This window comes from Psammomys obesus, unplaced genomic scaffold (assembly GCF_907164565.1).
Source record: "Psammomys obesus unplaced genomic scaffold, mPsaObe1.curated_primary_1811, whole genome shotgun sequence".
Classification (NCBI taxonomy): domain Eukaryota; kingdom Metazoa; phylum Chordata; class Mammalia; order Rodentia; family Muridae; genus Psammomys; species Psammomys obesus.
Genome location: NW_026588752.1, coordinates 6,276,435 through 6,296,385, shown reverse-complemented (window position 1 = coordinate 6,296,385; position 19,951 = coordinate 6,276,435). Strand labels below are relative to the sequence as shown.

The following is a 19,951-nucleotide window of genomic DNA, read 5'->3' as shown; positions in this document are numbered from 1 at the left end:
GGGGTAGCCTCTGGGGCTGGCACAGGTGCCTTCATAGGTACCCTCTGGACACACCTGCTTGCTTAGGCCACCCTCTAACCACACACTTGGCTTCCAGCCCTGGTGGCGCCTCAAGGCGCGTGGGTGTTTCTGGCATGTTGACAGACAGCCTCTTGCCCTACCTAGCTGGATCTGTGACTCCAGCTTTCACAGGCCTGCCAGGGTGTGAGGTGTTCTTCTCAACCCCCAAATCTGGGACTGTTGTCAGGGTTTATGGAGTTGGTTTAGAGACATAGGACCTTGGATAGCCTGAGTAGCTGCTGCTTTCCTCTGTGATGGGTAGGTGTTGGAGAAACAGTAGGAGATGTCAGAGCAGGCTAGAGCTGGTCTTTTTTGATTTATCAGCCTGTATTTGGGCCAACTAGTTTTTGGAGGGGTGGAGACAAGAATGAGAGGCTGGCCGTGGGCACAGTTGTCCCTCTCATTGTAGTGTTGAAGCTTTTCTCGGGGGCTGCTAGAGACTTTTGCCATGATCCTAAGTTAGTGGAAGTGCCTTAGCATATGCCCTGTCTCCCTTGCCTTCTTGGGTCTCAGGAATGGGAGCCAGTTCTGGAACTGACTCCATGGAAGGGGTGGTTCCCAATTGTAGTCCAGCCCCTTCCTGGTCCAGGGCCTCAAATACCTGGGGTGCTTTGAAATCATAGGTCCAAGACTCCAGTTCATCTTGGGCCACATTAGGCCCTCAGTCTGCAGTGAATCTCACTTGACTTGGGACCCTTGCGTTTTTGACAGCACCTTCTTATTCACAGCCCAGGTAAGTCTAGGGGTCTGGCTGAGCTAGAGGCTGATGGGAATAGAATCCTCTCATCCTTGCAACGACAGACCATGTACCCCCGAGAAACATGGAATGTGTCGAGATGCAGGCCAATCCTGGGTGCCAGATGGAGTTGGCAGCATCTGTGCTATGGCCTGGTATGGGTTGGTGTTACTCTGGGACATTCCTGTCTCCAGGCTTTCTGCTTTGCCATCATGGGTTGGCCCTGGGCCCCGCTGACAGTACTTTGGGCACTGGGTGCCATGGGGGCCACGGCACTGCGCATTGGAGCCTTCAACATTCAGAGCTTTGGTGACCACAAAGTGTCAGATCCAGACTGTGGCAGTGTCATAGCACAGGTGAGGCCCGGCAGGGGTGGTGGAGAAATGGGGCGGGGGGCAATGGAGGGCTCTGGAGGTGGGAAGCAGATGGGACTAGGAGCTCAGTCTGGGCGATTAGACCAACGGGCAGTGCATCCCTGGGTTCTTCCTCCAGATCCTGGCTGGCTATGACATCGTCCTGGTGCAGGAGGTGCGAGACCCAGACCTAAGTGCAGTGTCCTTGCTCATGGAACAAATTAACAGGTGTGGCAGGGCCGGGCACCGCAACCCCAGCCACTATCACAAGCTCGGCTTGGTGCCTTGACTCAGGGGCGGGCGTCTCTCCACAGCATGTCCAAGCATGAGTACGGTTTTGTGAGCAGCAGGCCACTTGGACGGGACCAATACAAGGAAATGTATCTGTTTGTCTACAGGTGAGGGGTGGGCTGCAGGGAGGGGACACAGGGGCAGAGGTGACCAGATTCACAGACCACCCGGTTCTCTGCTCCCAGGAAAGACGCAGTGTCAGTGGTCAGCACGTACCAGTATCCAGATCCAGAGGATGCCTTCAGCCGGGAGCCGTTTGTGGTCAAATTCTCAGCTCCCAGCTGTGGTGAGATTGATGTTGCCCCTCCCTCCCAGACCTACCTCCTCCAGGCCGGCCTTGACTCTACTCTCCCCGTCTCCCACAGCTGCGAAGGAGCTAGTGCTGATCCCCCTGCATGCAGCACCACACCAGGCAGTGGCGGAGATTGATGCCCTCTACGACGTATACCTTGATCTGATTGACAAGTGGGGCACAGATGTATGCAATCCCTCCCCCCAAACTCAGGTCTGGGACCAGCACACGTGTGCTCAGAGGTCTGGCCCACTGAGTACTGCTAAGATCTACCTGCTGTGCTTGCCCACAGGACATGCTGTTTCTGGGTGACTTTAATGCTGATTGCAAGTATGTGAAGGCGCATGACTGGGCATCAATCCGCCTGCGCAGCAGTGAGGTGTTTAAGTGGCTCATCCCAGACAGTGCAGACACCACAGTGGGCAACTCGGACTGTGCCTATGACCGGATTGTACTGAGTGGTGCCCACCTGCGCAGGAGCCTGAAGCCCCAGTCAGCCTCAGTTCACAACTTTCAGGAGGAATTTGACCTAGATCAGAGCCAGGTGAGTGTGGCCAGGCCACTCAGGAGAGGGCTCACAGAAAGCTTACTGGCTGTGCCCCCCATAGCAAAGGCAGTTATAGCCGAGGATCCTTAAGAGTGCCAGTCTTCCGGGAGGGGACTGTTGGCAATTTCTGTTCCTCTGCCACGTGGGGGTACAATGAGGCCCGAGGGTAGTCACTATGCAGAACTGCAGAAATTGCTGAGGTTCTACCCTTCTCCCTCAAGGCTCTTGCCATCAGCGACCATTTTCCTGTGGAAGTGACCTTCAAGCCTCACTGACAGCTGTGGATATGCCGCCTGCAGACCCTCACCAGGGCCAGCTGGTGTGGACAGTGGCTGTGGACACATTACAGGATGACGTAGAGCCCCCGTTTCCACATCTGTAAGGTGGGCTAACCTCACCTACCTCATGGGGCTGTTGTGAAGAGCCATGAAAGGAAGCACAGCAGCGTCGAGCACATGGCTGCATGTTTAATAAACAAGCCGCTACTGGCCAGGACACCCACAGGTCGGAGGAGGTCTCTATGCTTTCTGAGACCTCTGTCCCTATGCTGTAAACTTGGGTCTTAATGCCCAGGGGGTCTGTTTCCATTTCAGGGAACTGGATGGCTTAACTTGTCCACTTCACAGCCTGGAGGAAACTGCCCACCTCTAGAACATGCTAGCTTCCTGTCCTCAATTGCTCTGTGCAAACCTCAAACGTTTCCATGAATCGCCACATGCAGCTCGGGTGCTAATATTGTTCTGGACCCTGTGGATTTCAGAGCAGGCCCACGGTCATTCTGCCCTCGGGCATCCTAGGACCCTCACCTGAAGCAGAGGCTGTGTTCTCATCCAGCACTGCAGGAGGCAAGGGAGGCTCCCCACTGAGCTTCCTGGCACCTTCTGAGAAGGAGCCCCACACAGCAAAGGCAACTGGTTGGCACTAGGGTCCTGTCCAGCCTGGACCCTGGCTTGGGTTAAGTCCTTCAAAGGTACCTTATGGAGTTTCTCCCTTAAAAATCTTTTGCTGGGCAAGACCTTGGGAGAGTGGTGGTTTCATGCATAGGTGGGCCATCACTGTAGTGGCGGGAAATGGTTCTGTTGACACAGGCTCTCATGAGGTTTCTGGTTGTTAAAACTTCTTTATGTGTGTGTGTTCTGTGTGTGTCTACAGAGAAACCCAAGGTCAATAAACACAGATCATCTTTAGTGGATTAGAGAATAGGTGTGAATCACATGGGAAAAAACAAACAAAAAAACCTTGTGATGGATTAGAAGAACTTGCTTTTGTTTGTTTGGCATTTCTGGGAATTGAACCAAGGACCTAGTGAACTCAGTCAAGTCTCATTCTCAGCCTACAAGTCTGATCTTGCAAAACCTACTGTAAGATTCAGGACCTGGCCACCGAATAGGCAGTAGTGGCGCGCATGCAGCCCACTAGGTGGAGCGCTGGCCCAGCATGCGTGATGCCCTGGATTGATCCCAGCAACATGACCAGCAGCAACACCGCACATCGGCATCTCAGCACTCAGGCGGTGGGGCAGGAAAGTCGGGGCTTAAGGCAATCCCCAACTATATGTTTGAAAGGCACCCTGGGCTGCAAGAGACCTTATCTGGAGCAGGAATGGCGGTTTGGTCAGGGAGGAGAGCAATGCTTTAGTCACCATTCTCCACATTCCTGTTCCTCAGGTTCCTGATCGCTGTCTACTCTTTCTAAATGAAAAAGTATGTGGCCAGAAGGCTTTTTCTGGAGGTCCTGGTGGGTAACTAGAGACAGCGACTGTCTGCCTTTAAAGGTTCTAACCAGACAGGCAGGGAAGGCCAGGGATGGGCTCAGGTGCCACCCTGAGGATGTGGTTCACAGTTCTGCTTTAGGAAGGAAGACATGCTGTGAGCCCTTACAAGGTTCAGAGTGGCTTGTGTGCTCACCAAGCAGAAAGGTGCTGTGGTTACAGCTGTAGGGCACTAGGCTTCAAGAACAGCTGCTTTGGGTGTGTGTACACTTACATAAGCCAGAGGTCAAGGAGGTATCTACCTTGTTTTAAGACAAGGTGACTCCCTGGCACTCACTAGTTATGCTAGGCTGGCTGGCCAGAGAATCCCAGGGATCTGCATTTTCTGCCTGCCCAGTACTGGGTTTTCAGATGTGTCCACCATGCCTTGCTTTTCAAGCCCTCAGGGCAGCACAGTAAGCACTTTACTGACAGACCTCTCTACCCCAGCTGGCAGGACAGTTAGTGTATATAAAATGTGTGTGTGTGTTGTATATGTATATTTAGCGTATAGGTGTTATGTGTGCGTGCGTGTGTGTTGTGTATGTATATATAAAACGTGTATGGGTGTTTTGCCTGCATGTGTGTATGTGCATGTATATTTGCATGAAGTGCCCTCAGAGGCCAGAGGGGGCATTGGATCCCCTGGAACTGGAGTTACAGAGGGTTATTAGCTGCCATGTGGGTGCTGGGAATTGAACCTGGGTCCTCTGCAAGAGCAGCCAGTACCCTTAGTGTAGCCACTGAGCCACCTCTCCATCTTGAAGAGGACATAATAAGGTCAGGAAAAAAAGAGCCAAGAGAGTTTTTAAGTTGAAAAATACCTTGTTTTATAACCCTTGGACCAGAAAGCATGTGTAACTAAAAACTGCATGTTTGCCTTGTTTTAGCTCTTCTTTTGCTTGAGCTTTTCCAAGTAGGTGTGCAGGGACTTCTGGATGGATTCTCGGGAGATGAAGCTGACGAAATTCTGGATGTCAGCCTCTCGCTGCCTGATCAGGTTGTCTGCCGTGGCCTTTCGCATCATGCTCTTGGTTAGCTGCCGAGAATGGTCTAAAGAAAGTGGGGTTACTTATGAAGCTCACTTTTAGAGAATGGTGCCATTCCTGGCTCTTCTACACAGTCTTCAAATATTGAAATGTGGACTCTCCTAGAGAGTTCAGAGAACCACAGAGAAAGTTGGTGTCCTAACACTTGAGCAGCTAGGGCAGGACAGGGAGTTCAAGGACAGCCTGAAAGATATATGAACACCTGTCTAAACAAACTAACATAAATAAAGGGTAGGAGCAGACAAGGGAATACTACAGGTGTTTATTATTGTTGCTGAAACAGTCTCTCCCTGTAGCCCAGGGTACTCCTGAACTTGTAGCACTTCTCTTTTAGTCCCTTGAGTACTAGGATTACAGGCACATGCCACTGTGCCTAGCTCTTAAAATTTGCCCTTTTATGTCATCTTTAGGGCTGGGCATACAGGTCAGTGGTAGAGCACACGCACAGGCCCAGGTTCTATCTCCGGCACTACAAACAACATGTTATTTTGTTGAATATATTATTGACCACATTTTCTGTATCAGTAAATACTTGCTTGTATGTATAGGTGCTGGTAACTGGCTCCACAAGAGAAGAGGGCTCCGAGGAGGCCTGCCCACATACTTGGGGAAACACCTGACATTAAAGCTTTAGTGTCTTAATTGGTGGCACACGCCTGTATCCAACACTGAAGAAATGGAGGCAGAGAGAGTCCAAATTTGAAGATATTAAGTAGGCTGTTTCAGGAAAAGCTTAGCTACTCAGTGAGATCCCCTCTCAAAAAAGTCAGACACCAACACTGTGTCCCCGCAGTTCCGCAGCATGTGGCTGTGGCCAGCTGCGCTCCCTCCTCTAAGAGCCCTCCTCAACAGCAGTGACCTGGGAAGCTCACTCCTGCTCCCCAGCATCACACACAGATCAATAGCACAGCCTACTTTCCCAGATCCTGACTTGTGAGAACTTTTGGTTTCATCAGGACGGATCACCGGAATGGAAAAGGGCTTCCCTAACCACTTCTCCCAAAGCTGCCAGCTGCTTGCTCTTTACCTGGAATGGCCAACCACTGAGCCATCACTGAGTGAGCCTGGCTGTGTAGCTGGTCCTCGGGCACCACCTCGTCCACCACACCCAGCCTGAGCGCCTCTGCCGGGGGGAAGAGCAACCCCAGCTGAAGGGCACGCTCTGCTGCTCGGTGCCCGATGGTGTTCACGAAGTTGTCTTTTAACCTGAAATGAAGACGTCCCTCAGCTCTGTGCCAGGGAGGGAGGTTGTCCCAGGGCTGGGAAGGGAAGGATGAGTGCAGTCTGTTGTCTTACCAGAAGGGGGCAACAATGCCCAGCAGGCTCTCATTCAATCCTATGGTGTACTTGGGGTTGTCAGCCATAATCCTGTAGTCACAAGTAAGGGCCATGAGGCAGCCTCCAGCTGGAGAGGCCCCCTGTGGAGAGAAGCAAGAGACTGGCTCTGTAAGTGTCCTGGTTCTCGGCAGTATTCCTTAGACAGAACGGAGTGCCCAAGCTTCCAAGGTCTGAGGATAGGCTAGAGCTCTTGGCACTGCCCTGGCATCTGGGTCAAGTATGTCTGATAGGAATGTAAACTGAGACTGGTCACTGAATCAGCAGCTGGGGTCTTAAGAGGCTCAAGGTCCTTACCATATGACTTTTTAGCTTTCTGGGGCCAAAAAAATTAATCTTCTAAGAACAGCAAGTTGCTTCTCCTTTTGTAGCTTTTATCTGAGGTGAAGTATTTAGAGACAGAGCTGTCAGGCCATGGAGCCATAAGCATGCATTCCTACTAGGATGCCTGGGAACCCCAAAATGGCAGTGTCCTCCTTGCATGCACCCTAATGCCCCATATTGAGACGTCATCCATTCTCTTTTCCAGGCCCTTACATTCTCAACTTTCTCTCTCCAATCCTTCCTTTCAGTTCCCATGGCTTTGATCCTTAGAGCCATCCCCTTAAAGAACCCAGCTTTTTGGGTTTTTGTTTTTTTGAGACAGGGTTTCTCTGTATAGCTCTGGCTGTCTTGGAACTTGCTCTAGTAGACAAGGTTGGCCTCGAACTCAGAGAACCGCCTGCCCCTGCCTCCCAATTGCTGGGATTAACTGTACCACCACCTGGGGCAAGGACCCTGCTTTTTAAAGTTGAGCCCCAATCCTTTCTCTACTGCTCTACCTTCCCAAGGTCAAGTCTGAGTATCACTTTCCAAGTGTGGATCTGCTCAGGGCTCATTCCAGCCAGCCAGGCCTTGGTCCCTACCCAGTGGCTTTTTCTCTGCTGTGTGTGTCTGGCCCAGGAAGGTCAGAGTGTGAGTAGCCCCTGCTTCTGGGCAGGCCCTTGAGAGCTGTGGGTGTGGGGGCTGGGGTCACTCACATTGATGGCAGACACTAAGATCAGCTTGGATAAGTAGAGCCTCAGCCACAGCTCCTGCACAGCCTTCCAGTACTCAGCGTAGTGGGCTGGGTTCTGGCCATACATCTCCATCAGGTCCAGGCCAGCCGAGAAGACACCTGGGCGGTCCTGCCGGGAGAAGCCAGGGTCACGTTTGGCTGGTGAGGTGCTGCTTCCAAGGAGTCCAGAACTGATGGTGTCAGGGACACAGCCTGGACCTTCCTCTGAACTGACTGCTTTCTGGAATGTTAGTCCTTTTCTAGCAGAACAGAACAAGTAACAGTAGGTACTGCTCAGAGGTACGTATGTACGAGCTGTCTGACACCCGAGCACACCCCTGTGCTCAGTTCTGTCATCCAGGCTGGAGACTTCAGGTGCAGGTCCCAAGGTCAAGCAAGGGCAGAAAGAAAGTGATGGTGCAAAAGAAGGATCTGAAGAACTACATAGCCACACATGTGGGTCCTCAGTTGGATGTCTCGGATCCAACACAGCTACCACAGCAGGTGTGGGGAGAACATAGGCAGAAGAGCCTATGAGCTACAGGAAAGCGCTGACAGAGCCGGTGTTAGGGCCAGCATCAAATCCCCAGGAGATGGCTCTGAAGCCTCCAGGTAAAAATCCCACCTGGGGCTTCCCCTCTGCATGGTTTCCTGGCCAGGAGCGAGTTCATGGGTTGTAGATTTGTTACAGGGCAGCACCTGGCCCAGCAGGAACTAGACGGTTTGTTTGCTCCACAGAGGTGAGGAAGTGGAGACGGACGGAGACATCTTCTGTGACCTGGAGCCACAGTGCACCAGGCCATGTCTCTCGCTCATGAACTGATGCGCAGTATTTGTGGGCTGATCTCACTTTGTGTTTTCATGAAACGCATCCATTCTCCAACTAACAGAGAAGACTCAACAGAGACAATTATGCTAAATTTAGATGCTCTCCCCACATTCCCTTCTCACTGTGTAGCCCTGGCTGTCCTGGAACTCACTCTGTAGACCAGGCTGGTCTGGATTTCACAGAGACCCACCTGCCTCTGCCTCCCAAGCACTGAAATAAAAGGCGTGCATCACCGTTCATAGCCAATTTAGACGCTTCTAGGTACAATGGACCTGTGGGTCATCTCCACATTGGGTGGAAGTTGGCAGGAGGGACAAGTCTGAGAGGACAATGGCCTCCTTGTTGGGTGCTGGGAATCGAACTTAGGTCCTTTTCAAGAGCAGCCAGTGCTCCTAATCACTGAGCCACCTCTCCAGAAGGCAGAATTCATGTGAAGAAAATAAACTAAAATATGCATACTAGTCATACCAAGTAGATTTGAAGGATTATGAGTCAGCTCATATCTGTGATCTGGGAAGACAACTGTTGGGTGAACGGTGGCCTTCTGAGTCACATTCAAATCCTCACTTCTAGTGTCTGTGAGTATGGCCTATGTAGAAACAGTCTGCTGCTTAGTCCCACAAATAAACAATATAAACTTTTAATTTCTTCCTCCATTTTTTCTTCTCCTGGCTGCGTTAACAATAGACCCGGGAGCGGAACTGGCTGAACTGCTTATCCCTCACTAGCTGGAATCTGGCCCACCCAGGTGCATCTGCCGTCTGCACACTATTTTCTCCATTTAGCTGATGGTTCATCGATCCTGGGTGAAATTACTTTATTACTACCATCACTAACATAACCCATCAGCCACAGCACAGTATCAAACTCCATTATTCAAGTGTGATCTGTCCTAATTACTCCTTCTCTCTGGGCCCTTGCTGCAGGAATGTATTTTTTTTTTTCTTTCTTTCTGTCTGTCTTTCTTTTCTTTTTTTTCAATTATTTCGAGACAGGGTTTCTCTGTGTAGTCCTGGCTTTCTTAGAACTCAATCTGTAGCCTAGACTGTCCTTGAACTCACAGATATCTGCCTGCCTCTGCCTTCCTAGTGCTAGGATTAAAGGCTTATGCCACTACCACCCAGCTATGGAATTTCTAAAATTTCTAATACTCTTAATTGGCCAAAACTTAAACACAACCTTCTTTGATCCTGCTGGAGAAGACCCTATTCTCCATCAACACCTTTTTTGTTTTGGCCACTCAGAAGTTTACATTTTAATCCTCCCAGGCTTCAGAATTATTTCCCATACTGTTACTTCTTATTCAGGCAGAAAAAGGATGATTTGAATTTATAGGAACAGTCTGAGCCATAATGCCTATTGGTTTCCTAGGACTTTTCTGTCATATGAGCTCATCACATATTCACAGCAGGCCTTGATGCAGACACTGGTGCTTATTTCACGCCAGCTGCAACAACTATTACCACTGTAGTAAAGTCTCCGAGCTGGCTCGCTGCCCATCAGGGGACACATCACTGGTGTGCTGTGGCCCTAGGCTCATCTTCTCCCAGCCGGGAGCCTCACTTTCACCCAATATCGCCCTTCATGATGCCCATCCCACAGCCGCTCATTTCTCCATCTCTTCTCTATAAAGGCTGGTCCTGTCCACTGTTTTCCACTTTTTTCAGGGTATACTCTAGATGAAACATTAGCAAACGTTCATTTTTAAAATTATGTTTGTAGGAGTAAACATTACACTTTCTCCTCAGTGTTTTCTAGGGCCCTCAGGACTACCATGACAATACTCCGATTATCCGACGCCCACACTACACGAAATACAGTATCCTCATAGGATCATTCATCTCTCGACAGTTTTCATTATACTCTTTTGAATTGCCTCCGAACAAGAGGCCCTCTCAGTAGAATATTCATTAACACTTTGTAGAACGACATATCAGGGGCTCCAATTATTAAGGGGAGTAACCAGTTTCCAAAGCCTCCAATTATTATTGGTATTACTGTAAAGAAAATTATAGTAAATGCATGGACAGTAACAACAGAAAAATGATATTTTGGAGTATTCTGAGGCTTTGAGAATGGTAAAGTACAGTCTTAATCTAACCGTAGCTAGTAAGGTTTGGCGTACGTGATTTTACTTTCTTTCCTTTTGTGAGCTATGGTGAGCCCATGAGATGGAAACCCCTGACGCTAGGGAGACTGATAGATTAAGCAGGCTTCAAGTGGTTACATGGAACAGTTCCTGTAGGTGGTCAGCATCCACCTAGTTCATGTACAAGTTCATGTACCTAATTCAGGTACAAGGCTGGAGTGATAGAAAGCGGAGAGGGGAGGGGGCGGGAAGAGGCTTCAGATAAATACGGTGATTGCATCACAAAGGCCTTTCTGAGCCAGGCTGAGGTGAAGCAGGCCTGTAATCCCAGCACTCAGGGAGGCAGAGGTGGGCGGATCTCTGTGATTTTGAGGCCAGCCTGGTCTACAAAGAGAGTCCAGGATGGCCAGGGCTATACAGAGAAACCTTGTCTCAAACAACAACAACAAATCCAAAGGCTTTTCTGTACAATAGAGGTGTGATGGCTTTGGTATGTTCATTATTGAATAAAGTCACACCATCATCGACATATGTTAAGAGTACTTGGTGTAAGGCATAAGAACACAAAGATACAAGAGTTGAAACAGAATTGCATTACTAGGCCAGAGGTCAGAGGAAGGGTGGAGAGCCCCAGTGTGTGGTCCTGGGCTTGGGTTAACTAGTGGGTCATCATGTGTTATCATGTAAATAGAGACTAACTAGTAGGGTAAAAAACAGGCGTGGCTAAGGGCTACAGCAAATTCTAGGACAGTTAATAGGGTAAGACTAATGGATGTAATTGTGGTAGTTTGTTGACAGATGCTTATTAATATTAATGTAGCACCACCAGTTAGGCGCATTAAAAAGTGGCCTGTGAGATGAGCTGCTAAGGCTATGGGCTGAATAAATAAACTAATAGTTTCAATGATAATAAGCACAGAAATTAATGAGACACGAATCCGGTGGCCTTTGTTTCCCTACCAGGCGGCCTGGCACTTTGGGGTTGATGCCTTTAGCTTCCTACACCTTTGTGACCCAGGCCAGTCTCTGTATTACTGTAGCTCGCAGCACAGGGAGACACCTATGCTTTGGGCCTATTTAAAATGTAGTGGGCTGAGCGGCTGAACACCTGCCCACTGTTCAGATGGCTTCAGCTTCAATCTTCTCTGTCACCCCCAAAAAGGAAGGAAAAAATAATATAGATGTAGCTCAGTTGGCAGAGCACTTGCCTGGCGTCCGCAAAGGCCTGGGTTTGGTTCTTAGCACCTCACAGACTGGCATGGTGGCACTTTTAGATGCATTGTTAGATGGCCTTGACCATCTAACAAATTAGAGGCCAGTCTGGGATACAAGACCCTGACTCCAAACGACAAGACCAAAGGGGCTGAAATAAAATGACTGCACATCTGACGCCTGGCACTGAAGAGCGGGCAGAGGAGGTGATGCCCTGTCTGGCTGGAGAGCAAGCCTCCGAGAACTTCCCTGTAGCGGCCACTTACTGACTTCAGAGGCCCTGCTCTCACCAGTGCTATTCCGGGCATCTGCCAGCGCTTGTGGGCAATGCCAGGTTCCCCTCAAGAATTCAGATGGCAGAACTTGCCCCTGATACCTGACCTAAGATGACCCAAACAAGAGCAGATTCACGCTCGAGGCGTATGTCCTGCTGGGCCTAGCTCCGCCTCCCACAGCTCCTGGGGGGAAAGTAGCCTGGGAGACCCTGGCTATGTTTGCTAGTGACTATATGACCTCAGGTGGCTCCTGGAAAGACTGCTCAGCAGGTCCGAGGTTAGTCCAGGTCTGGTAAACCTGGAAACCTTCTCTCCTTCCGGTAGACTGTCCTAGAGGCCCCTAGTGGGGATTATGGCTGCCTGGGGACTGGGCACCTCATGATGAAGGGCTCCAGATTTTTCAGGTTCCCACTCTGACCGTAGCCAGGGAGGAGTGTGTGTGTGAGGCTTGAATAGGCACCTACCGAAGTGAGGATAACACCACGAAAGGACTTGTCATTTTCCAGCTTCTCCAGGCTGATGACAAACTCTGTCAGAAACTCCAAGCTGAGGGAATTCACTGGAGGATTCTTGAATTTCATCACTGCAATCCCTAGTTTAAAAAAGAGGGGATCCTCAAAAAGGACTCAGTCCAAACCACACCTGGTCACCTCTGGTCCTATGTCTGGCCACAAGAACTGCAGAATTTGGGGTTTGAAAAGCTTAGACAAGCCAGACGGTGGTAATGTCGAAAGCCTGTAGTACCAGCACTTGAGAGGCAGAGTCAGGCAGATCTCTGTGAGCTCGAGGCCAGCCTGGTCTACAGAGTGAATTCCAAGGCTATACAGAAAATACCCTGACTTGAAAAACCAAAACCAAAAAGGTTCAGGCAGGGGCTGGCAAGATGGCTCAACAGGTAAAGAAAGCATGTGATTTGAGAATTCTGGTTGCAGGTGGTGAGTCCGTGTGTCCATGGGCAGTCTCAGTCTGCTACTTGTGCTTCTCAGAGATCTCAAAACCCCTTAATAATATCTCTGAAAGATCAAGGTTAAGAGCTGTTGCAAGTACCCAGGACTATGGCACTAGCCCTCTTGAGAACAAGGGTTCTGCAGCTGCTTGTAGTACTTGGGACATTTGGTCATCCAAGCACATGTTAAATCAAGAACAACTCATCTCATCCTAATGCAAGTGGAGGGGACATGGAGACGGATAGCGGGATGTAGGGTGTAGGAAACCACCTCCACGCCTCCTGCCCCTTGTCCTCCATCTTGAGAGGCCACAGCGCCCTAGAAGGCAGAACGGGGAGAGGGGTTATAGCCTCCCCTAGCCACACAACGCTGCATCTGTCAGCCATGTCTATCTCCACAGAGGGCAGCTGCACCAGAGGACCTGAGGCCTGCAAAGCTAGAACTCCTGAGGCAGGCACATGGATGCTCAGGCTGTCAGCACTGCTCATGCATAAAGCTGGACTTGGAACTTCTTGTTTCGGTTTTGAGGCTTTGAGCTCAATCGTCTTGCCCCACCCCAGCTTTCTGAACGCTGGTGTGGCAGGCAGTGAGCATGACAGCTACACCAGCCTTTTTGATATTGTAACATGGCAATATCCCCTGCAAAGGTCACATTCAAGAACTATACACTCGACCTTGGTGAGATCACCAGCCAAGATGGCTGCCGTCCACAGGACTGCTTCCATCTAGGTGAGGTCCCAGCCAAGATGGCAGCCAACCAGTTACTGAAAAATGTGAACTGTGACAGACGCCCCCCACACACAGAGGGACACACAGAGAAACATAAATAAAATCTGAAATTAAACTAAATGTACAATAAAGTATCTATCCATCCATCCATCCACCTACCCATCAACCTACCCAACCATCTAGGCTACACAGAGGAACCCTGTTTCAAACAAAAAACGAATGAATGAATAATAAATGAGCGAACGGACAAATGAATAAACAAAACAAAGCAAACAAACCCCTCATATTTTTAAGTTTACAATTTTGTATTAAGTTATTATTGGCTACTGCAGCCCATGAGCTACAGGGTGGTAGCTTTAAAGTCTCACGCCTCAAAAGAAGCGAATAAGCAAGCACTGTGGTAGGACACTCTGAATGCCCCATTTTTTGCCTCAGGCTACCTTAGAGGTGCCTTCTTTCAGATACAGATAGTCAATGACACTGAGGCTGGGCCAAATAGCCCAAGAGGGCCCGAAGAGATGGCTCTGTGGCTAAGAGCAAAGGCTGCTTCTGGAGGACTGAGGTTGGATTCTCAGCATCCACAAGACAGTTGGAAACTCCAGTTCCAGGGGATCTGATGTCCTCTTCTGGCTTCCCTGAATACCAGGCATGCATGTACTACATAGACATAAATGCAGGCAAAATACCTATGCACGAAAATCAAACTATTTTTGTTTTGGAACAGGGTTTCTTTGTGTAGCCATGGCTGTCCTAGAACTCACTCTGTAGACCAGGTTGGTCCTAAACTCACAAGAGATTGGCCTGCCTCAGCCTCCCAAGTGCTGGGATTAAAGGTGTGTGACACCACTGCCTGGCAAAAAAAAAAAAAAAAAAAAAAAAACCCAAAAATATTTTAATTTAAAAAAAAAAACCCTAAACTTTTTTTTTTTTTTTTTTAAATGTAGTCCAATTAAACAGGCCAAATGTCAACGTAAAACTCTTCACTTCTCCCTTGCTGACCTTCCAGCCCAGGGTTAAAAATCGTGAGCACCGGCCTAGGAATAGCTAGCTCCAGCTTTGCAGGCGACACAGTGACTGCTTACAAGTAGCTTGAAGACAGTTGGAGATGAACGTGTGCTTTCTGTGTCAAATGAGATCATTTGTTTATTTAGGTTTTTGGAGACAGGGTTTCTCTGTGTAGCCTTGGCTGTCCTGGACTTGATTCGTAGACCAGGCCTCAAGCTCGCAGAGATCTGCCTGCCTCTGCCGCTGCCTCCCCGAGTGCTGGGATGACGGGTGTGAGCCACCTCACCCGGCTAATGTAGAGTTTGAATGTGTTGATGTAGGTTGAGAATTCAAGGTCAGCCTGGGTTACACAGAGGCCCACACTAGACTGCCCCACATAGCAAGAAAACAAAGGATTGTCGAAACATCAAGGATGGGCTGGAATGGCGGTGCACACCTTTAATCCCAGCACCTGGGAGGCAGAGGCAGGTGATCAAAGCCAGCCTGATCTACAAAGAGAGTTCCAGGACAGCCAGGGCTACATAGAGAGACCCTGTCCAAACCAACCAACAAAATTATCAAGGATAGGCCAGAGGGGCACCTTAGTGGGCAAACGTGCTTGCTGGGGAGAGTCTAATGATGGAGCTTAGTTCCTGGGTCCCACAGAGAAAGGAGGAACTGACTCCCACAAGTTGCTCTGACTTCCACACAGGCTCCATGGCATGTGCACTCCATGGCATTCGCAATCACATTTTATATACAACATTAAAGCATTAAGAAAAAAGCCCCGATTTTGGGACAGGAGAGATGGCTCGTCAGTTAAAGAGCACTTGTTGCTCTAGCAACAAGAGCTTGGTTCCCAGCACACTCATGGTAGCTCACAACCATCTGTAAATACAGTTCCAGGGAACCTGATACCTCTCCTGGCTAAATGGCACCAGGCAAGCTCATGTGCACACACATATATGCAGGCAAATGCTCATACATTAAAAAAAAAAAAAAAAAAAGTCCTGGGTTTGATCTCCAATACCAAATAAAGCAGGTACACATAGACATGTTTGTCAGCTTAGCACTTGGGAGGTGGAGGTAGGAGAATCAGGGGTTCAGGGTCATTTCTGGCTAAACAAAGCTGGAGGCCAGAGGGCTACCTGAGACCCTGCCTCAGTGTCCCGGAATGAGGTCCTATCATAATGGGCCTCATGTTCAATACAGCCACATCCTCATGGAAGGAGAGATACACGGAGGAGGCCGTGTAAATAAAGACAGTGGCAGAGGGTTGGGGTTATGGATAATGTGGGCATGGTAGAGAAAACACTTGCCATAAAAGCTGGACGGGCAAGGCCATCGCTGGTGTACTCAGAGGTGGGATTCCAAGAGCAAGCTGGCTAGCTGTACTCACCCAAAATTGCAAGCTCTGGGTTCAGGGAGAGAACCCGCTTCAAAAAAGTGCAGAACACATGCATGCACACACAGGTATGTGCACGCTCTTTTTTAAAGATTTATTTGTTACGTACACAATGTTCTGTCTGCATGTACACCTGCCGCCAGAAGAGGGCACCAGATCTCACTGTAGATGGTTGTGAGCCACCATGTGGTGTCTGGAAATTGAACTCGGGAGCTCTGGAAGAGCAGCGTCAGTGCTCTTAACCGCTGAGCCCTCCCTCCAGCCCCTGCATGTGCACTCAATCACATATGTGTGCCCTCATTCACACACACCATATACATATGCAAAGAAAAAAAAGAAGAAAGAAAAGAAAAAAGAAACCAAGAGGTGCCAAGGGATGCCCAGGCTGAGGCAGTACCAAAAGCCAGAAGATGCAGAGACTCCCCCAGAGGCTTCGGGGAAGCACAGTTCTTCCCACCCATGGCATTGGATGTTCTTTACAAATACGAGAATGTCATTTCATCAGCTCTGTGTGCTGAATTCTGTACCCACAGATGCAGGAAACCTCCATTTCCGGCAAAAGCTATGCAGTCCTGAGGGCAAGGGACACCATGTGGTATTTGAACGGCACCTTCCTCGGGCCCCTGACTTCCCGGTATCCACACCTCCCAGATGTATCTCATCTTTAAGGCGGCCTGCCTGCCCGCCTGCCTGGAGAGACAGCTCTGTCGAGAAACCACCTCTAGCCAGAAGCAAAGGTTTCCCCGGACAACCCCAAACCCGACAGCACTGCAGCTGCTTGCCATTCCCACTCTTGAGCAGACTGCACCCTGCTCCAAGCCTCAAGGACACTGAGGAGTTGGCAGCTGCGATGGATCTGTGCCATGACTTTGATGTCTTGCAAGAGGACAGTGGGCAGGGCTCTGCTGACTGTTCTCCTCTGCCTGTCTTGCATCTTTCCTGTCTTCACTCACCAGTTTGTGCAATTCCTCTTGTTCTTCTGTACTAGCAAGTCCCAAGTCTCTCAAGGAAGAGGCAACAGATATGTCAGACCCAGAGGTTTCTAGTTGGGGCTCAGCTCACGCTCAGCACTGCGGCCGAGCGTGCTGCAGTCCAGTGCCCTCCCACTGTCCTCAGCTCCTCATGCATTCTGTTTACAGCGTCAGGACAAAAACGAGGGCCTGTCGCCAGAGGCACCAGCAGCCACTAACCCACTAACTGCAGCTGCCTATGGATCATCTGGTACTGCCTAAAGGGCTTCTAAAATCATCAAGAGGCATTTCCTCAGCTGAGGACTGAGGTGCCAAAGAAAACCCATCTCTGAGAATACGGGCCAAGTTTTGGTGCCAACTGGGTTCTTTTAAGACCTTTGATTTAAGCGGAAGAAGTAACTGTTGCCCAGTAACAGGCAAGCACAAAACAAACACACCTCGAGTTTAGTTGGAAAAAAAATATCTGAAAGTCTGGTATGACAATGGACACTAGGGAAAAGATAATGAGGTGAAAGGTGAACATGAGCAAAAGAGTTTAGATAAACTTGGGTCGCCGTGGGATAAGTGGCCAAATCCCTAGAGCAGGGTTCGCATCGGATAAAATCTTCTTGAATGATGAGTTGAGCAGATTCTAAAATCAAACATACACGCCCTTGACTTTGGGCACAAGCCATCTGAGAAGTATGCCACTCTGAAGTGCCTGCTGGGCAACACGAGGAATGGTGAACAGGACAAAGAACCCATCTTTATACAAGATGAACTTTTGCCAAAGACCCTGTATCAACTATTTTCTGTGCTAGTAATGTTCACAGACTTTAGGGTGTTTACGTGCTGGGGACTTAAAAACGTGAGCTAGAGGGAGCTGGACAGATAGCTTAGTGGTTAGGAACACTGGCTGTTTTTCTGGGTGACCTTGGTTTGGTTCCCAGCACCCACAGGGCAGCTCACAAGTGTCTGTGACTCCAATTCCAGGGGATTTAACACCCTTTTTGGCCTCCACAGGTACTGCACAAACATACAGGCAGCCCAAAAAATTTATACACATAATCGCAGCACTTGGGAGGTAGCAGATGGGTTTTAAGTTCAAGGTCAGTCTCAGTGACAGTCTCACAATGAATTCCGGGCCTCCCTGGAAAATTGAAATTCTTTCTCAAACAACCCCATCAGCTAAAGGGACATATGGACTTTTCCATTTTGCCTTTGAAATAGAGGTAATACTCTATCAAACCAAAATACACAAATAAAGCCAGTTGCTATTTTACCTTCTCCTTTTTACTAATAGTTTAGGTAATAAACTTTAAAACTCACACGTTTTGTTACTGAAACCACCTGGTGTGAACTTACGTTTTAACAGAACCAGAATTTATACAAGTTTTTTTTTTTTTTTTTTTTTTTTTTTCGACAGATTCTCTGTACAGCCATGGCTGTCCTGGAACTCACTTTGTAGATCAGGCTGGCCTCGAACTCTGAAGATCCACCTGCCTCTAACTCTCTGAGTACTGGGATTAAAGGAATGTGTCACCACTGGCCAGCTCATACTACTTATTTATACTAAAGTTGTGATAAAATATAAATTATTAAGCCTAACTAGTCACCTTTAGGTGACTTAGGCATGGTATAAAGTGTTACCTCTACCCATTCTAGAATTTTTATTTATTGATTTGGTCCTGGGATTAAACCCAAAGCTTGGAACATGTTAGGCAAATGTTCTACCATTAGGGTACCTCTCTTTAATAGTCTGCTAATATTTTTAAATGTCTGTTTCTGTGGTATATGAAATATATTAAAATCTGTCACAGAAATGATTCTTTCAACATCTCCACCTGTTGTTGGACTCATCCGGTTTGCGCCCAAGCCCCCTCCCACTCCATTCTGGCAGCGCTAGTACACGGAGGACCCAGACTTTGACCTCTAAGCCTTCCTAGGATGCTCCTCCCACCCCCCAGGGGGCCAGCTCTTTAGTGTTGAGAGGACGGGGTGAGGGTTAGAATGTGATCCTAAACTCTGGGCCCAGCTGTGTGTCCTCTTCTAGGTTTTTCTTTCACAAATACATTATTTGTCCTGGAAAATTCCACCTTTTCCTCCCAGCGTCCTCACTTTAAAAAACAAAACAAAGCACAAGAAAAAAAAAAAAAAAGGCTCAGTATGTAGCTCAGGCTCATCTCAGCTTCATCCTCCTGCCTCAGCCTTGTGAGGGGAGGTGTTCTGAGGGAGGCAGCAAGTGACCCTACTTGCAGCAACCAGCTTTAAGCAGGAAAACAGTTGCTGAGGTCTGTCACACGCCAGTATTAGGAAAATATTTTAAAATACTTCAATCGTTTTCGTGTGGGGTTTTTTTGAGACGTCTCAACAGGAGCCCGACTCCACACGGAACTCGTGGGCCTGGAGACGGAGGCCATTGATTCGGAGCGGGGAATCGGTGAGGGGTACCGGTGCGGGGACCTCACCACCCGGCCGCCACTCACCCGCCGCGCCCTCCGCGTCCACCTGCACCCGCTGGTTGGCGAAGCGCCGCGCGCCGTCCACGGCCTCCCTGCGCCCGAGGCGGGACCCTGCGGACAGCCCGGAGCACGTTAGCAAGCTCGCCCAGACTCTCGCCACCGCCGCCCGCGCACCCAGCCCTTGGCGAGGCCGCGCACCAGCTCTCCCGCCCTGGCCACCCACCCGCCCGCAGCAGAACACGACTCGCGGCGGCCAGCGCCATCTTGGCTGACGGCGGGGACGACAGAACCGAGCGGCGAGCCGCGCCGCTCCCGGCCAGGCGTTGCAGACTCCTCCTCGGAGCTGGGCCCCGCCCCACAAGGTCAGGGCCAGCCAGCCACTCCACAGCCCCCGAGCCAGTTTAGTTGAGGGCGCTCCCCATCCCACACCCGACAGGCTCCCAGCGGCCAGCGGCTGAGTAGGTAGTAAGTAAACTCGTGCTGGGGCGGGGCCCGTGCGGGGACGGGGAGGGGTGCATTTGCTCGGTTCCAGCCAGCTACAAGCTGGAGAAAAAGCTTCCAGGTCTCAAGCAAGGCAACGCAGAGCTGGGAGAGGAACATAAATTAAGGCTGGCAGAATG

General features: G+C 49.6%; 2 protein-coding genes across 2 annotated transcripts; one reads left to right on the top strand and one right to left on the bottom strand.

Moving 5' to 3' along the window:
* Positions 1–61: 61 nt before the first annotated feature.
* Positions 62–4,948, top strand: Dnase1l2 (deoxyribonuclease 1 like 2). The gene is given in 7 exon segments (XM_055604865.1): positions 62–1,152; positions 1,289–1,377; positions 1,464–1,547; positions 1,626–1,740; positions 1,742–1,918; positions 2,025–2,276; positions 2,501–4,948. Coding segments are annotated over 7 exon segments (1,059 nt in total). The 5' UTR covers positions 62–864; the 3' UTR covers positions 2,555–4,948.
* Eci1 (enoyl-CoA delta isomerase 1) lies at positions 4,835–19,740 on the bottom strand. The gene is made up of 7 exons (XM_055604868.1): positions 19,555–19,740; positions 19,356–19,442; positions 12,319–12,446; positions 7,433–7,579; positions 6,375–6,496; positions 6,106–6,284; positions 4,835–5,082 (listed from the first exon to the last, which is right to left on the bottom strand). The coding sequence occupies exons 1-7, from the start codon at positions 19,592–19,594 to the stop codon at positions 4,916–4,918; spliced, it is 870 nt and encodes a 289-aa protein (XP_055460843.1). The 5' UTR covers positions 19,595–19,740; the 3' UTR covers positions 4,835–4,915.
* Between the last annotated feature and the right edge of the window lie 211 nt (positions 19,741–19,951).